Source organism: Eleutherodactylus coqui, chromosome 2, assembly GCF_035609145.1.
Source record: "Eleutherodactylus coqui strain aEleCoq1 chromosome 2, aEleCoq1.hap1, whole genome shotgun sequence".
Classification (NCBI taxonomy): Eukaryota; Metazoa; Chordata; class Amphibia; order Anura; family Eleutherodactylidae; genus Eleutherodactylus; species Eleutherodactylus coqui.
In genome coordinates, this window is record NC_089838.1 from 319,248,619 (window position 1) to 319,266,596 (window position 17,978).

Below are 17,978 nucleotides of genomic sequence, written 5' to 3' on the forward strand. Positions count from 1 at the left end.
CAGTTTTTAGTTTGTTGACATAATATGCAGCATGTCCTATTTTGGTGTATTACACACTAAAAAAGACCATAGAAGTGATGAATGGGCAAGTGAAAATACCCATGAAACATGTATTTACTGCTATTTGTGCATCAAAACAATGTGTGAATAGGCATCTTTAGGTTTGTGAAATACAGTAAATCTTGCATATATAAAAGTTGCATATATTACAACCATAAACACGCGCTCTGTTGTATAATGGATAGATAAAAAAGGTTATCACGCCAAAAGCCTTAATAAAATTTTTTTTTTAAATCTTATTAAATAAAATTATATAAAAATATCACATTACAGAAGAGGTGAGTTCCCAAACAAAAAAATAACGGTACCCACGAGGAAGTTCGGGGTGCAGGTAATAAGGCTGGTGGCGTTGTTATGTTCATGTTCCTCTTATTGACCTGTACACGTGAATATGTAGTATTTCATATGCTTGTTGTATTATCGTCATTGTAAACATGATTGTGATAGCATTGGATATCTCTTGCATACACAAGTCTCTATTTCCATGGCATGCTATATGCCTTCCTTTTTTTGAAGCATTATTTATTTTTGTTTGTGAACTCATCTCTTCTGTAATGTGATATTTTTATATAATTCTATTTAATAAAATGTAAAAAATTATTTTTGTTAAGGGTTTTGCATGCTAAGCTTTTGCTTATCTCTTGGTTTGTAATTATACTGCACATTCAGGGGCATAAATACATTTACGCCCCATGTGAATGGACTCTTTGTATGATACTCCACCACCTAGTGGGTAAATAAGGTAGTGATAGATGATAATTTGACATGTGCTGCAAGATGCCGTTCACTGGATGAAGTATGATTAACCCCTTAGTGATGGCCCTATAGTGCTTTTAGGTCCTGCTGTTGCAGGACGTGTATGGAGGGAGATAGCGCCGCTATCTCCCTCCATACAGCGCGGGCGTCAGCTGTTTGTTACAGCTATAACATTACGTCATACTGCAGGAGCAAGCAAAGCATTGCTGGTTGTAGTCCTCTAGGAGGACTAAAAGAAAATGTAAAAATAAGAACAATAAAGTTTTAGTAATTATTTTAAAAAAAAAGTAATAAAAGTTAAAAAAAAAACCTTTTGCCATATTAGCAATAAAAAAAATCAAAATAATAAACATAAAATACGTGTTTGTTATCGCTGTGTCCGTAAAAGTTCGCTCTATCAAAGTAATGTATTATTTACCCTGCACGGTAAACGTGGTCCGAAAAAAAAAAATAAAACTTCCAGAAATGCATTTTTTTGGTCACCCTATCTCCGAGAAAAAAATGTAATAAAAAGTAATCAAAAAGTCAATTGTATGAGAAAATAGTACCAAAGGAGATGACAGGACATACCGCACAAAATGAGCCCTCACATAACTATGTCGACAGAAAAATAAAGTTATTGTGCGCAGAAAATGGAAACAGAAAATAATAGAAAAAGAAAATTCTTAAAAAAAAAATACAAGTAGTACTGCAAAAAAAAACAAAACTATATAAGTTTGGTATCGTAGTAATCGTACCGACCCATAGAGTAAAGAGATCATGTCATTTTTGTTGCAGTTTGTGCGCCGTAGAAACAAGACGCACCGAAAGATGGTGGAATGTCATTTTTTTTCCATTTCTCTCCGCTTAGAATTTTTTAAACGTTTTTCAGTACATTATATGGTACTTTAAATAGCACCACTGAAAATTACAACTCGTCCTGCCACAAAAAACAAGCCCTCATACAGCGACGTCAATGGATAAATAAAGGAGCCACGATTTTTTAAAAGGGAGGAGGAAAAAACGAAAATGGGAAAAAGCAAAAAAGCTCAGTCACTAAGGGGTTAAGTTTCAACATACATATCTGAGTATTAAAAATATCACAAACCTGTACTAATGTTGGGGTTCCTGTATTACATATAGGGCTGTAAGATAATAAGTTGCAGAATGGCATGCTACTTTTTATGTACTTAAAAAACCATAATCCCTCCTAAGGTGACCCTCACTACTGCTCCCCATCCCATCTCCTCCCACAACCACAGAGAGAAAGACTGTAGCTGCATCCCCCTCCTCTCCCCTCCCTGTATACCTCTAGAGGTATTTTTCATTGAGCGTCAACATAATTGGTAATCGTGTGGGTAAAGCAGCTGTGCCTGTGTGATCAGAAGTGGCATTATGGCTGTTCCTCATAGCCACTGTCCTCCACTAGTGACTAGGATTGGAGAAAAATAGCATCCCATCTATTTTACTCCTGAAGCTGTGATGGTACCATCATGGGAGGAATAGCCTTTCCAGCGATAGCATAACCCCAATAGCCTCTTCACAATCAGGCTGTATGCTGGCTACTCAAGTTAGCAGTCCCAAGGGACTGCGGACTACTGAATACATTACAGTAACCTTCATTCCAAGAGGCGCCATTGGAGCCTCAAGAGCAAACAATGAAAATTAATTCCTTGCCTGTTTGGGAGTAGCACTCTTCGGCACTGCCATTTTGGGAGTAGCTCTTGTTATCTTTGTTATCAGTAGCTCTGATAACAAATGCGCCCTCAGAAATAGATCCATGGTTTTGATGTAGGACTGGTGTATATTTTGTGACGTTGCTGTCAAGGGAGGAATATCCTGTCCAGCAACAGATTTGTGCTTGCTACTCTGGTTTGCAACCCATTGGGACCACAGGACAGTAAGTACTGTACATTACAGAAGCATCGCAATTAATGTTGTCCATGGTGTGGACATTGGAAGGGAGAGCACTTTTTTCTTGTCCCTGTTAGTTCTGGCAACATGATCACCGTGCTTGACTGGAAGAGGAGCTTTCATCAGCACGGAACTAATACAATGGTAGACATGTAGAAAAGTAGATGAATAGTTTTTGATTCCATCCAGTCAGTCTTTGATTATCATGGCTATTTGTATTTTCCTACCTCTGATCAATAGGTGACACTGGAAGCCGATAACAACATCGGAAGACCTCAACATCCCATAACACTGACCTTGAAGGCGGACTATCATTCCACCGTTGGACTGGTGGCAGTGGATAAAGGTGTCTTCACACTAAACAGCAAATATAAGCTGACCCAGAGTAAGGTAAGAACTTGCACATAGCTTAAGAATTAAGGCATGGCTTGGGAGGATTTCAGGTCTGGAAGACAAGCACTTCTCTTAGGGTAGTGGGTGACTGATTAGCTGCACATAGAATTTCTTAAAGTTGTAAGTAAGCTTCTCTAGTTACGGGACAGGAAGAAAGCCAGTGAGATGGCTTCACCGTGCTGCCAACATTCTCCCCCCTCCTTCTGCTTCTCTGACTCACTCTATCTCCACTCTGACCCACTTGTTTTCACCTCTGCACACTTTTACAATTATCTACTGAGCCACAGATCTGGGGAGAGGAAAAAATCCTCCACTTTACTCCACTCAGGGAACCTGTTTCAGCTGGGCTGCGGTCAGCTCCACCCCTCGACCAATCACGGAGCTTCTTTCATCTGCTGGGTGATCTCAGTTTTCCCATGTCCTTCAACCATTGTTTTACAGTGAAAGTTAAATTAACTATTTGGTCCCCTATTCTGGCCGCATCTTCTTATGAAATGTAATCCAGCATTACTACCCTTCGCTAAATGAGCTGTAGTTAAGACAGTTGCTCCTGAATTTAAGTACTTTTACTGTAGTGTCACACTTCAGTTCACTACATTAGCACTCACATTAAACTCACATTTACATGTGTGTGTGTTATGCGATTTTTTTTTTTTTTTTACTTTTCTTTCTCAGGGGGAAAAATGCATGATTCTGAAAATGAATCGCCCAAAAATAGGACACGCTGCAATCGTTCTATCTCGCAGAATCGCGGCCAAGAGAAAAATCTCATATATAAATACACTCGTTTAAAATAATGGGTTCTTTTCACGTGCGATTCCTGTGCATTTTGCAACACACAGAAATTCCGCACAAAAATTGCCCGTCTAAATGCACCCTCACTGTGAGAGCCAACCCTGGTCTCCAAAAACATGGCCACTGGCTTAAAGTAACTGACATAAAATATCTTAAAACATCACGCAATTAACAGCTAAATATTAACCCCTGTTACAGTTGCACGCTGGCTTTAGGTTAACTGTTATTCGTAACTGTGACATTCTAGTGACTCATGCACAACCTTAGAGCATTACATTAAAGTCATAAAATAATCTGCAAGCTACTTGTAGTTTTCGCAGCTACTGCAAGTCACCCATAAGGGTAATTTTTATGCCACAAATAAGTTAAGGCAATGGTTTTAGAAAAGTGTCACCGTGCCAAAATGGTAGGAAAAGAAAAGCGAGACTTAAGATACTATGTATGAGTTTATGAATGTACCCAAATGTATGCATACAGTGTATTCTCACTCCAGTGGGTGGTTAGTTAAGGGGTTTTCATCCTGGTTCAGTGCAGCCACCCTGCTCCCCACCGCTCTGGTTCTTCATATCAGACTTCAGTGCTGATACTGCCATGACCTGTGATTGGCAGAGCGGTCACATATACAAAGGGTACCCAAAAAAATAGGAATCTTCTTGTAGTGGGCAGGGTGATACTAGTACAAGGTTCCGTTGCTAGGAAAAGTTACAGAGCCAGCCTATGTAAATACGGAGGGTGCGGTGAGGGTGTCATGCTGTTTTTCGTCAAAAATTGTTTAACAAAACATTGGTAATGCTTGGGTAAACAGGTGACTGGTTCCTCCAGGTGCGTTGTCATGATGGAAGACGCAGTCACCTGTTTGCCCACACAGTGCTGAGTGTAAGTAATTTTGGATGAAAACTAGCATGACACGATTGCAGTGGAAAAGGAAACAAAAGTTTAACAGCTGCACGTTGTTCATATGAATCAGACATGGCAAAAAAGCTGAACAACGTGTTGAAAAAAAAAATCACTGTAGCTGAACACAACCTTCCCCAACAAGATCGGCAGGCGTACCGCCGACCTCGGAAGGATTGAGCAGATATTCAGCTGGCAATACTAATGCCCCGCCCACCTGAAGCAGATTTCGGTTTCTTTTGGGGACCTCCTCTTACAAAGATTTGAATGTAATCACTGAAACAACATCCAGAACAGAAGCGGTAGAGATCGGGTGCCTGAGCTGGATTGTGGAGGTCATATAAGAGGTGAGTAATGCTTATTTTATTATTTTTCATAATTTCCTCCCCAGACATTTTTTTTCGTCTTGAAACCCCATTTAAATAGTCGCTGACTATAACAAACCCATCCAATCCGGTTTTTATCTAATTGGCTGATTTGGGCTCCTTTGTCCCTCAACCTCGGTTTTGAAAAATCTCTCCCAATGAGTTATTAAGGTTCATAGAAAAAACTGATAAAGGGTAAATTCAGCTCTGCTGTGGCTTTAAGTGATATTATAAAGGACATTCAAGATGTCAGGTTTATGTGACTATTATTTGTCTTCAAGATTTGGGACATTGTGGAGAAATCTGAGATTGCATGTACCCCGGGGAGCGGTGCTGATAACATGGGAGTCTTCTACGATGCTGGGCTTGCTGTAAAGACGAATTCGGGAATGACCACGACAGAGAGATCTGGTACACTAAGTCCTGGGTTCAAATGCAATCAGCAGAAACCTCTTCATGGAGTTTGCATGTTCCATCCCATATTTGCATTAGTTTCTTCTGGGCTATAAATTTAGTTGCAGTGCATCTAAAAACTCTCCATGCAAAAGTAATACAATGAACCATGCCCTGTGCAGAGTCCAAGGGACTGAGCATGACACAGGAATTGAAAAGTCACTAAATAGAAAATCCCTGTGTCATGCTCTGCCTCCTCAGGCTCACATACTAGATATGAAACAATGTTTCAGATTTTCTGAGAATGTTACTGTAAAAAGCCAAATGTGATTGTTCTGAGCAATACAAACCAAGTAATCTTGTCGATATGATACCTCTTAAGTGGCTAACAAAAAGACATGATGTTATAGTGAGCCTTTGAACTGTTATGGGGAATAAATCACATCCCTCTGACTTCACTGTACTGCTCCAAATTGGTTACAATGAGAAGTGCATGCATGCCAAGTAACTAACACTGACATAGTGTTCGTCAACATCAGTATGCTTCTGATTTATTAACATTATCATGCTACAAATATACCCCAAATGATGGAACAATAGAAATACATGCCCCCAAAGTCATAACTCATGATTGGCTTAGTTTAGAATGACTAACATATGTTAACGCCTTAGGGTGTATGTTACTACTAAATGTGATTGTTCCCAGCAAGAGAAACCATGTAATCTTGTAGATATGATACCTAGAATCCTAGAATGGTAGAGTTGGAAGGGACCTCCAGGGTCATCGGGTCCAACCCTCTGCTCAGTGCAGGATTTACTAAATCATCCCAGACAGATATTTCTTCAGTCTTTGTTTGAAGACTTCCCTTGAAGGAGAACTTACCCCCTCCCGTGGTAACCTGTTCCACTCATTGATCAACTTCACTGTCAGAAAGATTTTTCTAATATCTAATTTGTGTCTCCTCCCTTTCAGTTTCATCCCATCGCTCCTGGTCTTTCCTTGTGCAAATGCGCTGTGACAGCCCTTCAGATATTTGTACACAGCTATTAAGTCTCCGCTCAGCCTTTTTTTTTGCAAGCTAAACATTCCCAGATTCTTTAACTGTTCCTCATAGGTCATGATTTGCAGACCACTCACCATCTTGGTAACTCTTTTTTGAACTTGTTCCAGTTTGTCTATGTCTTTTTTAAAATGGGGTGCCCAGAACTGGACACAGTATTCCAGATGAGGTCTGACTAAGGAAGAGTAGAGGGGAATAATTACCTCACGTGATCTAGACTCTATGCTTCTCTTAGTACATCCCAGAATTGTCTTTGCCTTTTTGGCTGCTGCATCACATTGTTGACTCATGTTCAGTCTATGATCTATTAGTATACCCAAGTCTTTTTCACATGTGCTGCTGCCTGACCTAATTGCTTCCATTTGTTTTGTTTTTTTTTCATTTTTCTTGCCCAGAAAATACCATTCTCTTAGTCGCCGCCCACTGTTAAAGTTTTTCTAGATCTTTTTGAATAATCTCTCTCTTCCCTAGTGTCAAGATATACTATATTCATCGCATTTCCCTGATCAACCCAGTCAGTGATTCTGTCATAGAAGGACATTAGATTTGTCTGGCATGACTTGTTTGATACAAACCCATGCTGGCTCTGGTTAATTACAAAACTTTTTATCCAAGTACTTGCATACATGCTGTTTAATAATTTATTCAAAGATCTTTCCTGGTATAGAAGTCAGGATCCCAGTTCTGTAGTTTCCTGGATCCACCTTCTTCCCTTTTTTAAAGATAGGGACAACATTTTCTGCCCTTTTCCAATCTTCTGGGACTTCAGTTCTCCAGGAATTTCCAAAGATTATGGCAAGTGGCTCAGCGATTACCTCTGCTGTTTTCTTTAGTATCCTAGGATGTAATTCATCTAGACCTTGAGACTTGAATTCATTTAAGTTTGCTAAGTGTTCCCTCACCATCTCTCGGTTTATAGATGGTGTCAGGTCCAGCAGCTCTGGGGGTCTTCATGCCCACACTATCAGTCCCTTTACCCGGGTTCCGGGGGGGGTGGCGCAGAGGAGCACTGGTCTTGGTGACTTTCCCCGGCCGCCATTATCTGGTACGCTGGCTTCGGACGTACGCCTAGCTTGCCGTGTTGCTGGGGATACGGCAGGTTACCGCCCAGCGCCGCTTGCCCGTTGCCATGACACCTGGGTGCGCTTGCTCTGCACTCGTTGCTGGATGTCTGCTCTCTGCTTGGCACTCGCTACTTAGGTCTAGGTCCTGGTGCTGTCAGGCTTCCCCTTCCTATTTGCTGCTGGGGTTGTAGTTATGACAGCATTTAAACTGCTCTGTTCCTTCAGATCTTTGCCAGTGTTCTGTTTCTGCTGCATTCGCGTTATCTTGGATTTGACTGACTTCCTGTTTGACTATTTCCTTGGATCCAGACTTCGCCTTTGTTTGACCCCTTGTACTGTGCACCCTCCTGTTGCCGACCCGGATTACTTGACCAGCCTCTGTATATGTTTGTCTCAGTGTTTGTTTGTAGTCTGACTCCTCACCCCTCATCCCTAGAGAGTCTAGAGACTGTCGCCCAGTTGTCACCCTGGGGCTTAGCCCAGTGGGGCAAGTAAGTAGGGACAGTGGTTTTGGGTAGTTATAGGGACTTTCAGTGACCCAGACCCCTGCCCTTGACAGAAACACTGGCCCAAAGGAGGTCAGACCTTTGTATCCCACCAGCTACATTGACTTCTTCTATGGAGGCCGTGGCAGCCTTAGTAAACTGGATCCAGGACCTAACCACCCGTCTGCAGCCACAAGAGCAGGCTGTGTTTACGGCTCCAGTCCAGCCTCCCAGTTTCGGAGCCTCAGGCTCCGCTGCAGATTTCTTTTCCGGGCAGAAAAGTCAGAGAGGGCTGCAAGCTGTACTTTGACCTTTAACCCCACTCTTCCGGCACGGAGTACTAGAGAGTTGGAATCGTGATTACCCGCCTGAGAGGAGACCCTCAAAATTGGGTCTTTAACCGCTGAACAGTCTCTTGACGCCTTTTTTTTTAGCTCTGGGCGAAATCTATGATGAATCTGACCAGGCTGCTTATGCTGTCTCAAAACTGTTATCCTTGCACCAGGGTCGGAGGGTGGCAGAGGACTATTGCTCTCAGTTCCGACAACACTGCACAGAGTCAGCATGGAACGACTCAGCTCTCAAGGACTTGTTCTTGGCCGGCCTATCCGAAGGCCTTAAGGATCTGCTGGTTGCACATCCTGAGCCAGACCCCTTCTCTCGATAGATAGCCTGTGTTTGTTTATTCCGCAAATAGCTCAGTTGATGTTCCATCTACTTTCTGAGAGAAAACAGATACAAAATAGGAATTTAAAAGTTCGACCTTCTGAACATCATTCTTGACCAATTCACTGTTTTCATCTTGTAAGCATCCAATAGCATCTTTGACTTTTCTTTTGCTTTTTAAATACCCCCCAAATCCTTTTCTATTGCTTTTGGCCTCTGTTGCAAGTCTCAATTTATTATCAGTTTTAGCTTTCTGACACTTGCCCTACAGTTTCTGCAGACCGCATTATATTCTTCTTTAGATATTCCCCCCTCTTTCCATTTGATAAACATATTTTTCTTCATTTTTAATAGATGTGCAAGTTCTATGTTCATCCATCCTGGTCTCTGTAAATGCTTCCTATTCTTCCTCCTTTTGGGCATTAACTATTGTGCTTTGAGAATCTCATTTCACAATATTTCCCAACCTTCTTGGACATTTCTGTCTTTAAAACATCTAGCCATTGGATTCTTCCTATCCTCTTTCTGAGTTCATTAAAATCTGCCTTTCTGAAATCCAACCTTGAGGTCTGAGTTTTCTCAGATCTTCTTCCCCTTTTTATCCAAAATTCAAGGATATCATGATCACTGCCTCCTAAGGTCCCAGCCACCCTTACTTCCCCAACCATTTTCTTTCTTTTGGTAAGAATTAGGTCCAAGATAGCAGTTCACCTTGTTTTCTCTTCTATCTTTTGGAAGATAAAGTTGTCAGCAAGAGCGGATAAGAATTTGTTGGATGCATTACTTTTACCTGAGAGATTCCCAACAAATGTCTGATAGGTAAAATCTCCCATGATCACTATGTTGGGCTTTTTTGAGAGCTTGGCCATCTTATGTAGAAAGAGTTCATCAATATCTTCTGCTTCTCCAGGTGGCCTATAGTAAATGCCCACAATGGTGTCCTTTCTGTCGTTCTCTCCTTGTGTTCTTACCCAAACAGTCAGAAAGTTTGTCACTAACCAGTCACTAACCTTTTAATGGCTAAGAAAAATACATGATGTTAGTGCGAACTTCCGACCCAATGCAGGGTTCTTTTTCAGGCTTAAATGAAATAGATCCGAAGAGGCATGCATATTTATACACACATACTTATGACAAGGCACAGATATGGATGTGATTGGCTTGCACTTAAAGGAGTGAAAGTCTTATGGTCCCTGAATTATTGTTGGGGGGTCACCAGGCCAGCAGTGTTATCTGTGCTATAGATGTCTCATCCTCCCCAGTAATGCATAAATCCTCATGAATAATGTAACCCTCTATTCAAAATGTCAAAAGTTGTTATAAAGTTATATTCCCAAATTCTTCTATGGCTTTGTGACTTGAAACCACCCTTCAGTATCATAACTCTCATATGTTCTATGTCGTGTCCATGACTAGAAAAGGGCTCGGCCCTAGTTAATTCTGTCTTTCTCTATTTAATTGTATGGCGATGAGACCTAATCTTCACTTTCAGTTTTTGTCCTGTTTCTACAACATAAAGGTCCCCAACAGGACATTTACTACACAGGATCAGGTACACAACATCAGACGTGGAGCATGTGAATGTCCCCGGGACCTTATAATCCTGCTGTGTGTTGGGAATTTGTATCCTGTCCACGGTCAGTACATGTCAGCAGGTCATGCAACTCCTTATATTACAGGGATAACTTCCTTTTTGTGTGTCGGAGGGCAATGCACTCCTGATTATAAAGTTCCTCAGATTTGGAGGTTGCCTGTAACACAGAAGCGGAAAATCCGGGAATATAGTTTTCAATGTATGTAAAGGAAAGGCTTTGGATTCTCCTGGGATCTTCAGTATCCGGATCCGGAACAAGGCGGGCAGGGCGAGTACTTCTATATTGTATTGGAGTGCACTATTATACATGTGGTGCTGCTGAAAACTTTGTTTACTATTGTACGCTAGGAATATAGTTTTCAGACGGTCATCCTTGTGTAGGGTATGATAGTTTTGCTTTACTGGCTAACACAGTACCAAACTTTTTTCTTTTCACCTAATGGAGGATACCAGAATATACTGTACACTGATGGAACTGAAAAATCTTCTGAAGAAATTGACACAACTAGAAAGCAACATTTTCTTTTTGAACAGATGCAAGAAGGAACAATTAATTCTCAAAAGGACTCATTTTGTTCTGGTATTGCTTTAAGTGCAAATTAATCACACCACGTCTGTGCCTTTTCATATGTATGTGTGCATACATACCTTTTCAAATGTATTCTATTAAGCCTGAAGAAGAACCCTGAGTAGGTTCGAAAGCTCGCTATAACATCATGTCTTTTTGTTAGCCATTAAAACGTATCATATCTACAAGATTACTTACTTTCTCTTGCTGAGAACGATCACATTTTGCTTTACTAGCTAACACAGTACTAAACCTTTCTTCTTTATACCTACCTTTCTTTTTAAAACCATTCATGGTACAGTATTTTGAAATGTCCGTCTTTTAATATTTCTCATCCCATACCATAACCTCTTTTGTTCTCAGATTTATCATGTAAGGGAATTAACAGACGTAAAAGAAGTACATCAGCAGCCCTGATGGAATACAAAACTGAGAAGGGTAGGAGACATTGTATTTGTCAGATATCTATTTGTAACTTCATACAGTAAATAGCCTCTCTTTGTATTTCCTACTATTTGTAGACACTATCGGCCAGTTCAGATAAAAAAAATAGGGGTTATGCGACTCCTCGTTTTCCTGGGACGTGGCACATTATGATATATCCTTGCAATAGATGTTCATTCATGACAGAATAGAAACACTTATCACAGTGATGCCAATGATAACAGACCAATCATCTGCAATAGGGATGGAGGGATAGAAGGCCCTGAGGCCAATTAAAAGCTCTAAAAATTTGAGGAGCAAAGACGGACACTATTACTTTGAGGGGCGCAGAGGGGGACACTAACTTTTTGGGGTGAAGAGGGGGACACTTCCTTTGAGGTGTACAGAGTGAGACACTAAATTTTAGGGGTGAAGAGGGGGACACTATAAATTTGAGGGGTGCAAAAGAGCATTAAAACTGATGGGTGAAGAGTAGAGATAAGCAAGCATACTCGCTAAGGGCAATTACTCGAGCGAGTGTTGTCCTTAGCGAGTATCTGCCCGCTCGGAAGTATAGATTCGGGTGCCAGCGGGCGCATGCGGGGGGTGGGGGGGGGACGAAGGGGAGATCTCTCTATCTCTCCCCCCCCCTGCTCCCTCCTACAACTCACCGCTCACCAGGTACTCGCTAAGGACAATACTCGCTCGAGTAATTGCCCTTAGCGAGTATGCTCGCTCATCTCTAGTGAAGAGGAGGCACTATAATTTGAGGGGTGCAAACTGGGCACTGTAACTTTGAGGAATACATAAGGAGCACTATAATTTTCTTGGGTAAAGAGGGGGCACTATTAATTGGTAGGTCCACAGAAGGAGCATTATTAATCTGTCGAGCTACTGAGGGGAAGTTAGTACTATTAGGTGGAGTACTGAGGGGGGCACCATTACTTTGTGGGGTCACAGAGGATGTAGCATTATTTTGTTGGGCCACAGAGAGGGCACAAAAACTAATGGAGAGAACTGAGAACAGCAGTGGGAGTAGCAGGGGCGGGGTATGTGCAGAGACTGTAAGCCTGTTGTGTGATAAAATTCATTACACTCTTTTTGCCATGGGGTTGAGTAGTTACTTACCACAAACAAATGGTTCCAAGACAATTGTGGATCCCCAGAAGCACTGTAACCCGTCTGGCCATATGTAGTGTTGGGCCATATTGGAAATGTCTGACATGCTTCTTTTCTTCAAAAAAAAAAAAATTGCCCTACTCTCTATAGATTGCATTTGGTATTGCATACTCAGCACCATTTACTTCCATGTAGCTGAGCTGCAATACTAGCCACAATCCATGGACAAGTGTGGCACTACGAGATAGCAGCTATGTTCCTCTAATCCTATATGATCTCCTTTAATTGGATTTTTGAATTATGAGAACTTTTGAGATATTTCTTAAAAAGGTTATGAATACAGAGTCCATGTCTATGGAAGTAACGGGAACAGCCGACCACATTTGCTATATTGCTTGTCCAACTCCTGTAGAACAGAATGTAGAAAGCAGTGTACATGTGCAAACAGCCCCCAACTCTTTATCTGCCAGCGGCCACCCATTCATGCAGGGTTAGGGAACCTTAGTCTCAATATAAGTGCAAGTCACGGGGGGCGGGACCTGCATCAATCAGACATTTTTGGCATATCCTGCAGAGATGCCATATATATGTGGGATGGAAATACTTCATGACTTTCTGAACGGGTTGTTTCCTACAGGCATTTCTGAGGATGATTATATTCCAGACGGTGAGATTTTGGTTCGGAATGACTTTCCAGAGAGCTGGTTGTGGAAAGTTGTAGAAATGGAAGAAAAGCCTAACGCACAGAAGTGAGTTCCATAATGATTCCACTATTTGACTCTTAGCTAATCAGTAAGTGTTTCTATTTAAAGAGTGATTCGATTAGCAACATCTTAAAGGGACAGAAGAATGTCGGTTTGTTGGTGCTCGGCCTATGGTTGATTACCTCTGAATCTGATGCTCACAACTGCCAAAACTTCCCATAAGCAACAAAGTTCCTTGTTTTTTGTTTATTTGTAAAGGTGCATCCTGACTTCACTAACTGCCCCGACCTACTGTATATCTGTTGTGTCTCATGAACTCTACTGTCCCCATCCTTGGATTTGTATCACCACTCTTATGTTCATTGACTCACTTTAGAAATACCATCTGTAAACCATTAGACACTATTTTGGGACCCACCATGCAAAATTTATATCTAATTTTTCCGCTCTTCTTTAATTTAGATATGATTTTCTGTCTTTAACTCCTTCCCACCCCGTGCCACAATAGGACTTTGTGGTAAACAATTTACTTTGGTGTATCGCTTTTCTATTACAGCTCAGAGATGGCGCAGATACAGGAGCTTTGCCTACACCATCACTTGTAGGTGCCAACTGTATTATACTGTTAACACGTCACTCTAATGACTAGGATCAGCGATAACTCCAATCCCGGCTGTTTAACCCCTTAAGGCCCAATTACACAGAGCGATGATCACTCAAAAATCGCTAAGAAGCGATCGTTTGAGTGATCATCTCTGCGTCTAAATGCGCGGCCATCATGCACTTTTCGTGCTCTGCTAGCTGATCGTTAAATTTAGTCCAACCTAAAAATTGTCCTTCAGCCTTATTAGCAGTTCTCCGTGGGTAGTGCTGATAGCATTGTTTCCCGTTGGAGAACAAAAGAACTGAAAGCAGATAAGAGCCTTCAGACTATTAACTGCTTTCAGCTAAGGCTTCATTTGCACACTTAATTGATCTTAAGTAGCTACTTAAAAGTTTATGCAAAATGATCGCTCAAAGCTGTCACTGCAACTGTTTGAGCGATCTTTGAGCGATCATTGCTCCGTGTAAATGGGCCTTTAAGTGTAGCTCCTGTGTGATGTTTAATTTCCCCTGTGGAGGCGCTGTAGGGAAATTGAACACTCGCTGCTAGGTTTTCCCCACAGATTACAGTTGATCACTGGAGATCCCAGGAAGAGGATACTGTTTTATCAGTTTATTGTCAAGCAACTCTTCTAATAAATTGACGGAAATGGAAAAACCCTTAACATGATATTTATCTTTCATCAGCATCTCTACAAAATTATTAAGGAACATCTACCTTAATGACTCCATCACAACATGGGAACTTCTGGCCGTGAGTCTATCAGAGAATAAAGGTAAATTTAATATGCAAAAATAATAGTTTTGTACTGCTGTATGTTTGATGTGCGGATCTGGCTTCCTGGAAGACTCTGGTCACCCTGGGATATCTCATCCTAGGGTTCCTTGATCTCCTATAAGTCTGCCCTTTGGAGACAATTTGACTCCTAAGGCTAAAAGCTCTAAGAATGATAAATTACACCAATCATGGCCATTATTTGAGGTTCTCCTACATTGTAGCTCAGGATTCTGCTATAGAGCCAGAACATTAACCCTTTCCAATCCACTGTCTGACCTCTGAAGACATTATGATGTACAGCTCCGATGTTGGAAGACGTCCATTGGGGTTCTCTTACTGTATATTGCCGGCCTCTCTGCTGTCAGAGTCTATCCAACGTGTCACCTCATGCAGTACTGGCTTTAGCCAGCATATAGCGCCGTTGTATAATAGCAGAAAAAGAGTAAGCCCCCTAGGAAAACCAGGATACAAATTGGATTGGAAAGGGTTAAAGTATTTCCAATTTCTGAGGTTACAATGAAGAGTTATTCCTGACCAAGACTCTTCCTATAAACACTTCCTTCTTTACTGATCTGACAAAATGGAACCACCTGACTTCCAATCTGAACAAACTCTACCGTATCTAAATACTGCTACCACCAACTATGACTAGGAATCAGCTTTTGACGGTTGAGAGCTGCACAGTGCGGCATACATTATCAAGATATCAAAGTATGGGCAGTTCTATCAGTAATTGGCAGCTATCGGTGTATGACCGGTCATACAGATATAGCTGTTAATCACTGATAGGACCGCCCACTGGACACATAAGCTCAGAATGAAGAGATTTAAACGAATGAAATCCAAGTTCTATTGAATCTTTTCCCCTAAAAGTATGTATCAATCTGCTCTGCTCCTCCTGCTCTATGACGAGCTGCCCGCAGAATGGACTGCAGGTTCAATGTGACCTGTTCCCTTTAATGGGTGTAAAATGATTATTTTATTAATTATGCCATTACCTAGCCTGGGGTAATATTTCAATATTTTGGACAACCCTTTGTATTTATACAGTGAATGCATATTATGTAGCACTTTATATCACTTCATATTGGAAACCCTTTCAAAGGCGTTTAACATGCAGAAACTATTAATCACCCATCCTCAAGATAGGTTATCAATAGCAGATCGTCAAGTGTCCACCACTCGATAGCCCTGCTGTTCAGCTGATGAGAAGATGGTGCATAGAGCTGGAATTCTCAGAATACCGTCCATAGCACAGTGTCCGAATTTGGCATTGCACCTTTCCCATTCACTTCAATGGGAGAGAGCTGTAATAGCAAACCAGGCCCCTGCCGATTGTACTTTTTGCGAACTCTGAAAGTCCACATCATCTTCTCATCAGTTGATCTGACCCCTGACGATTTGCTATTGATAACCTATCCTGAGGATAGAACATTCATAGTTTTTGCCTGCAAGACACCTTTAAGAGAATATTTATTTTAGGTTTCAACATGTTTTCCATTTTAATTTGGTTGCCTATTTTCAGGGCTCACAATCGGAGCTTCCTTCTTTTGTGATAGCTATTGTTCATTCAGAGAATTAAAAATGTTAAATGGCCAGGATTGTGTTTTCTATAATCCAGGCCAATCCATTGCCCTGTGGTCCGTCACCCCCGTGGATGGTTATGTTTGTACAATAACCATGCTTCTGTAATCATATTGACAAAATTATGGTGCTGGCCACTAAATATTATGCTGTGAGATGATAATTCTCACCATCTGTCCTATTCCATCAATACAGGCATCTGTGTGGCTGAACCATATGAAATCCAGGCCTTCCAGTCCATGTTTGTAGACCTAAAACTCCCGTATTCTGTGGTGAGGAATGAGCAGGTCGAAATTCGAGCCATCATTTACAATTATCAAGCCAAAGACATACAGGTAAATGATTTCCCACTAACCAGTTTTTTTGGATTTCCCATTGAACTGTTTTATATTGTGCATCACATCATCATTAGGGAGCTGTACAGGCTTAGAAAACTATGGCTGCTTTGTTCCCAAAACAATGCCACACTTGTCCATGGGTTGTGTTCGCTATTGCAGCTCAACGTATTTAAGGGAGGGAGGACAGACTCAAAAGTTATCCCAAAGAAATGGGTTTGTGACACTGGGGAAAGTGTAGAGTCAATAACGGATAGTTTGGGTAGGAGATGGGGAAATGATGACGAATTCAGTTTTGTCCATGTTGAGTTTTAGAAAGCAGAAGAAGAAGATAAAAACATATAGCAACATCGAGCCAGAGAGATAAATTTAAGTAGTCAACGTAAAAGTAAGTAGTCAACGTAAAAGTGGTAAGGACAGTCAAGAGATTTTAAGAGCTGTTCCAGATCATAGGTATAGACTGAGAAGAGAAGGAGTCCCAGGACAGAGCCTTAAGGGACCTCAAAAGACAGGGCACGGTGAGGATGTGTTGTGCGAGTGGAGACAATAAATGTTCGATTGGCAAGGTATGAGGAGATCCTGGGAGGGCCAATTGTGTGATGGCGAAGTGCCAGAGGATTTATAACAGAAGGATGTGGTTGACTGTGTCAAAGGCAGAGCAGAGATAGGAGTAGACAATCAGTATCTGTATTTTTTTAAATATATACACACACACATACAAAACAGGACAATGTACAGCTGAAATGAACCTAGATAAGCTGGGGGCTTGGGTAGAAAAATTGCAAATGAAGTTCAATATTGATAAATGTAAGGTTCTGCACATGGGCAGGAGAAACTGATGCCACCAATATACCATAAATGGGGTATGGCTAGGGAAAAGCGTATGGAGAAAAATCTAGGGGTACTAGTGGACTGTAGACTTAACTGGAGCAATCCATGCCAGTCAGCTGCTGCAAAAGCAAAAAAGGTTTTGGGGTGCATTAAAAGAGGTATCGGGGTGAGGGTCGAGAACATTATTCTTCCACTATATAAGGCACTTGTCAGGCCCCACATGGAATACTGTGTACAGTTCTGGACTCCGCTACTCAGGAAAGATGTTGCAGCGCCTGAGGGGGTTCAAAGAAGGGCAACTAAATTATTAAACGGAATGGGAGGACTGGAATACCCAGAGAGGCATCAAAATTGGGATTACTTACCCTGGAAAAGAAATGGTTAAGGGGCGACCACATAACTCTATATAAATACATGAGGGGACGATACAAGGATCTCTCCCATGATCTGTTTATATCCAGGACTGCGACGGTAACAAGAGGGCATCCGCTATATCAAGAGGAATTTTACTGTTCTTTACTGTAAGAGCAGCGAGTCTGTGGAATAAGCTGCCTGAGGATGTGGTGATGGCAAAATCCATAGAGGAGTTTAAGAGAGAACTAGACGTCTTCCTA

General features: G+C 41.4%; 1 protein-coding gene across 1 annotated transcript in view; it reads left to right on the plus strand.

Moving 5' to 3' along the window:
* Positions 1-17,978, plus strand: part of LOC136610274 (A.superbus venom factor 1-like) — a 193,999-nt gene that overhangs the window by 85,069 nt on the left and 90,952 nt on the right. Inside the window, exons 14-19 of the mRNA XM_066589506.1 lie at positions 2,950-3,099; positions 5,438-5,567; positions 11,351-11,425; positions 13,104-13,278; positions 14,524-14,612; positions 16,394-16,533. Coding sequence (XP_066445603.1) covers positions 2,950-3,099; positions 5,438-5,567; positions 11,351-11,425; positions 13,104-13,278; positions 14,524-14,612; positions 16,394-16,533 — 759 coding nt within the window. The remainder of the gene's footprint in view (positions 1-2,949; positions 3,100-5,437; positions 5,568-11,350; positions 11,426-13,103; positions 13,279-14,523; positions 14,613-16,393; positions 16,534-17,978) is intronic.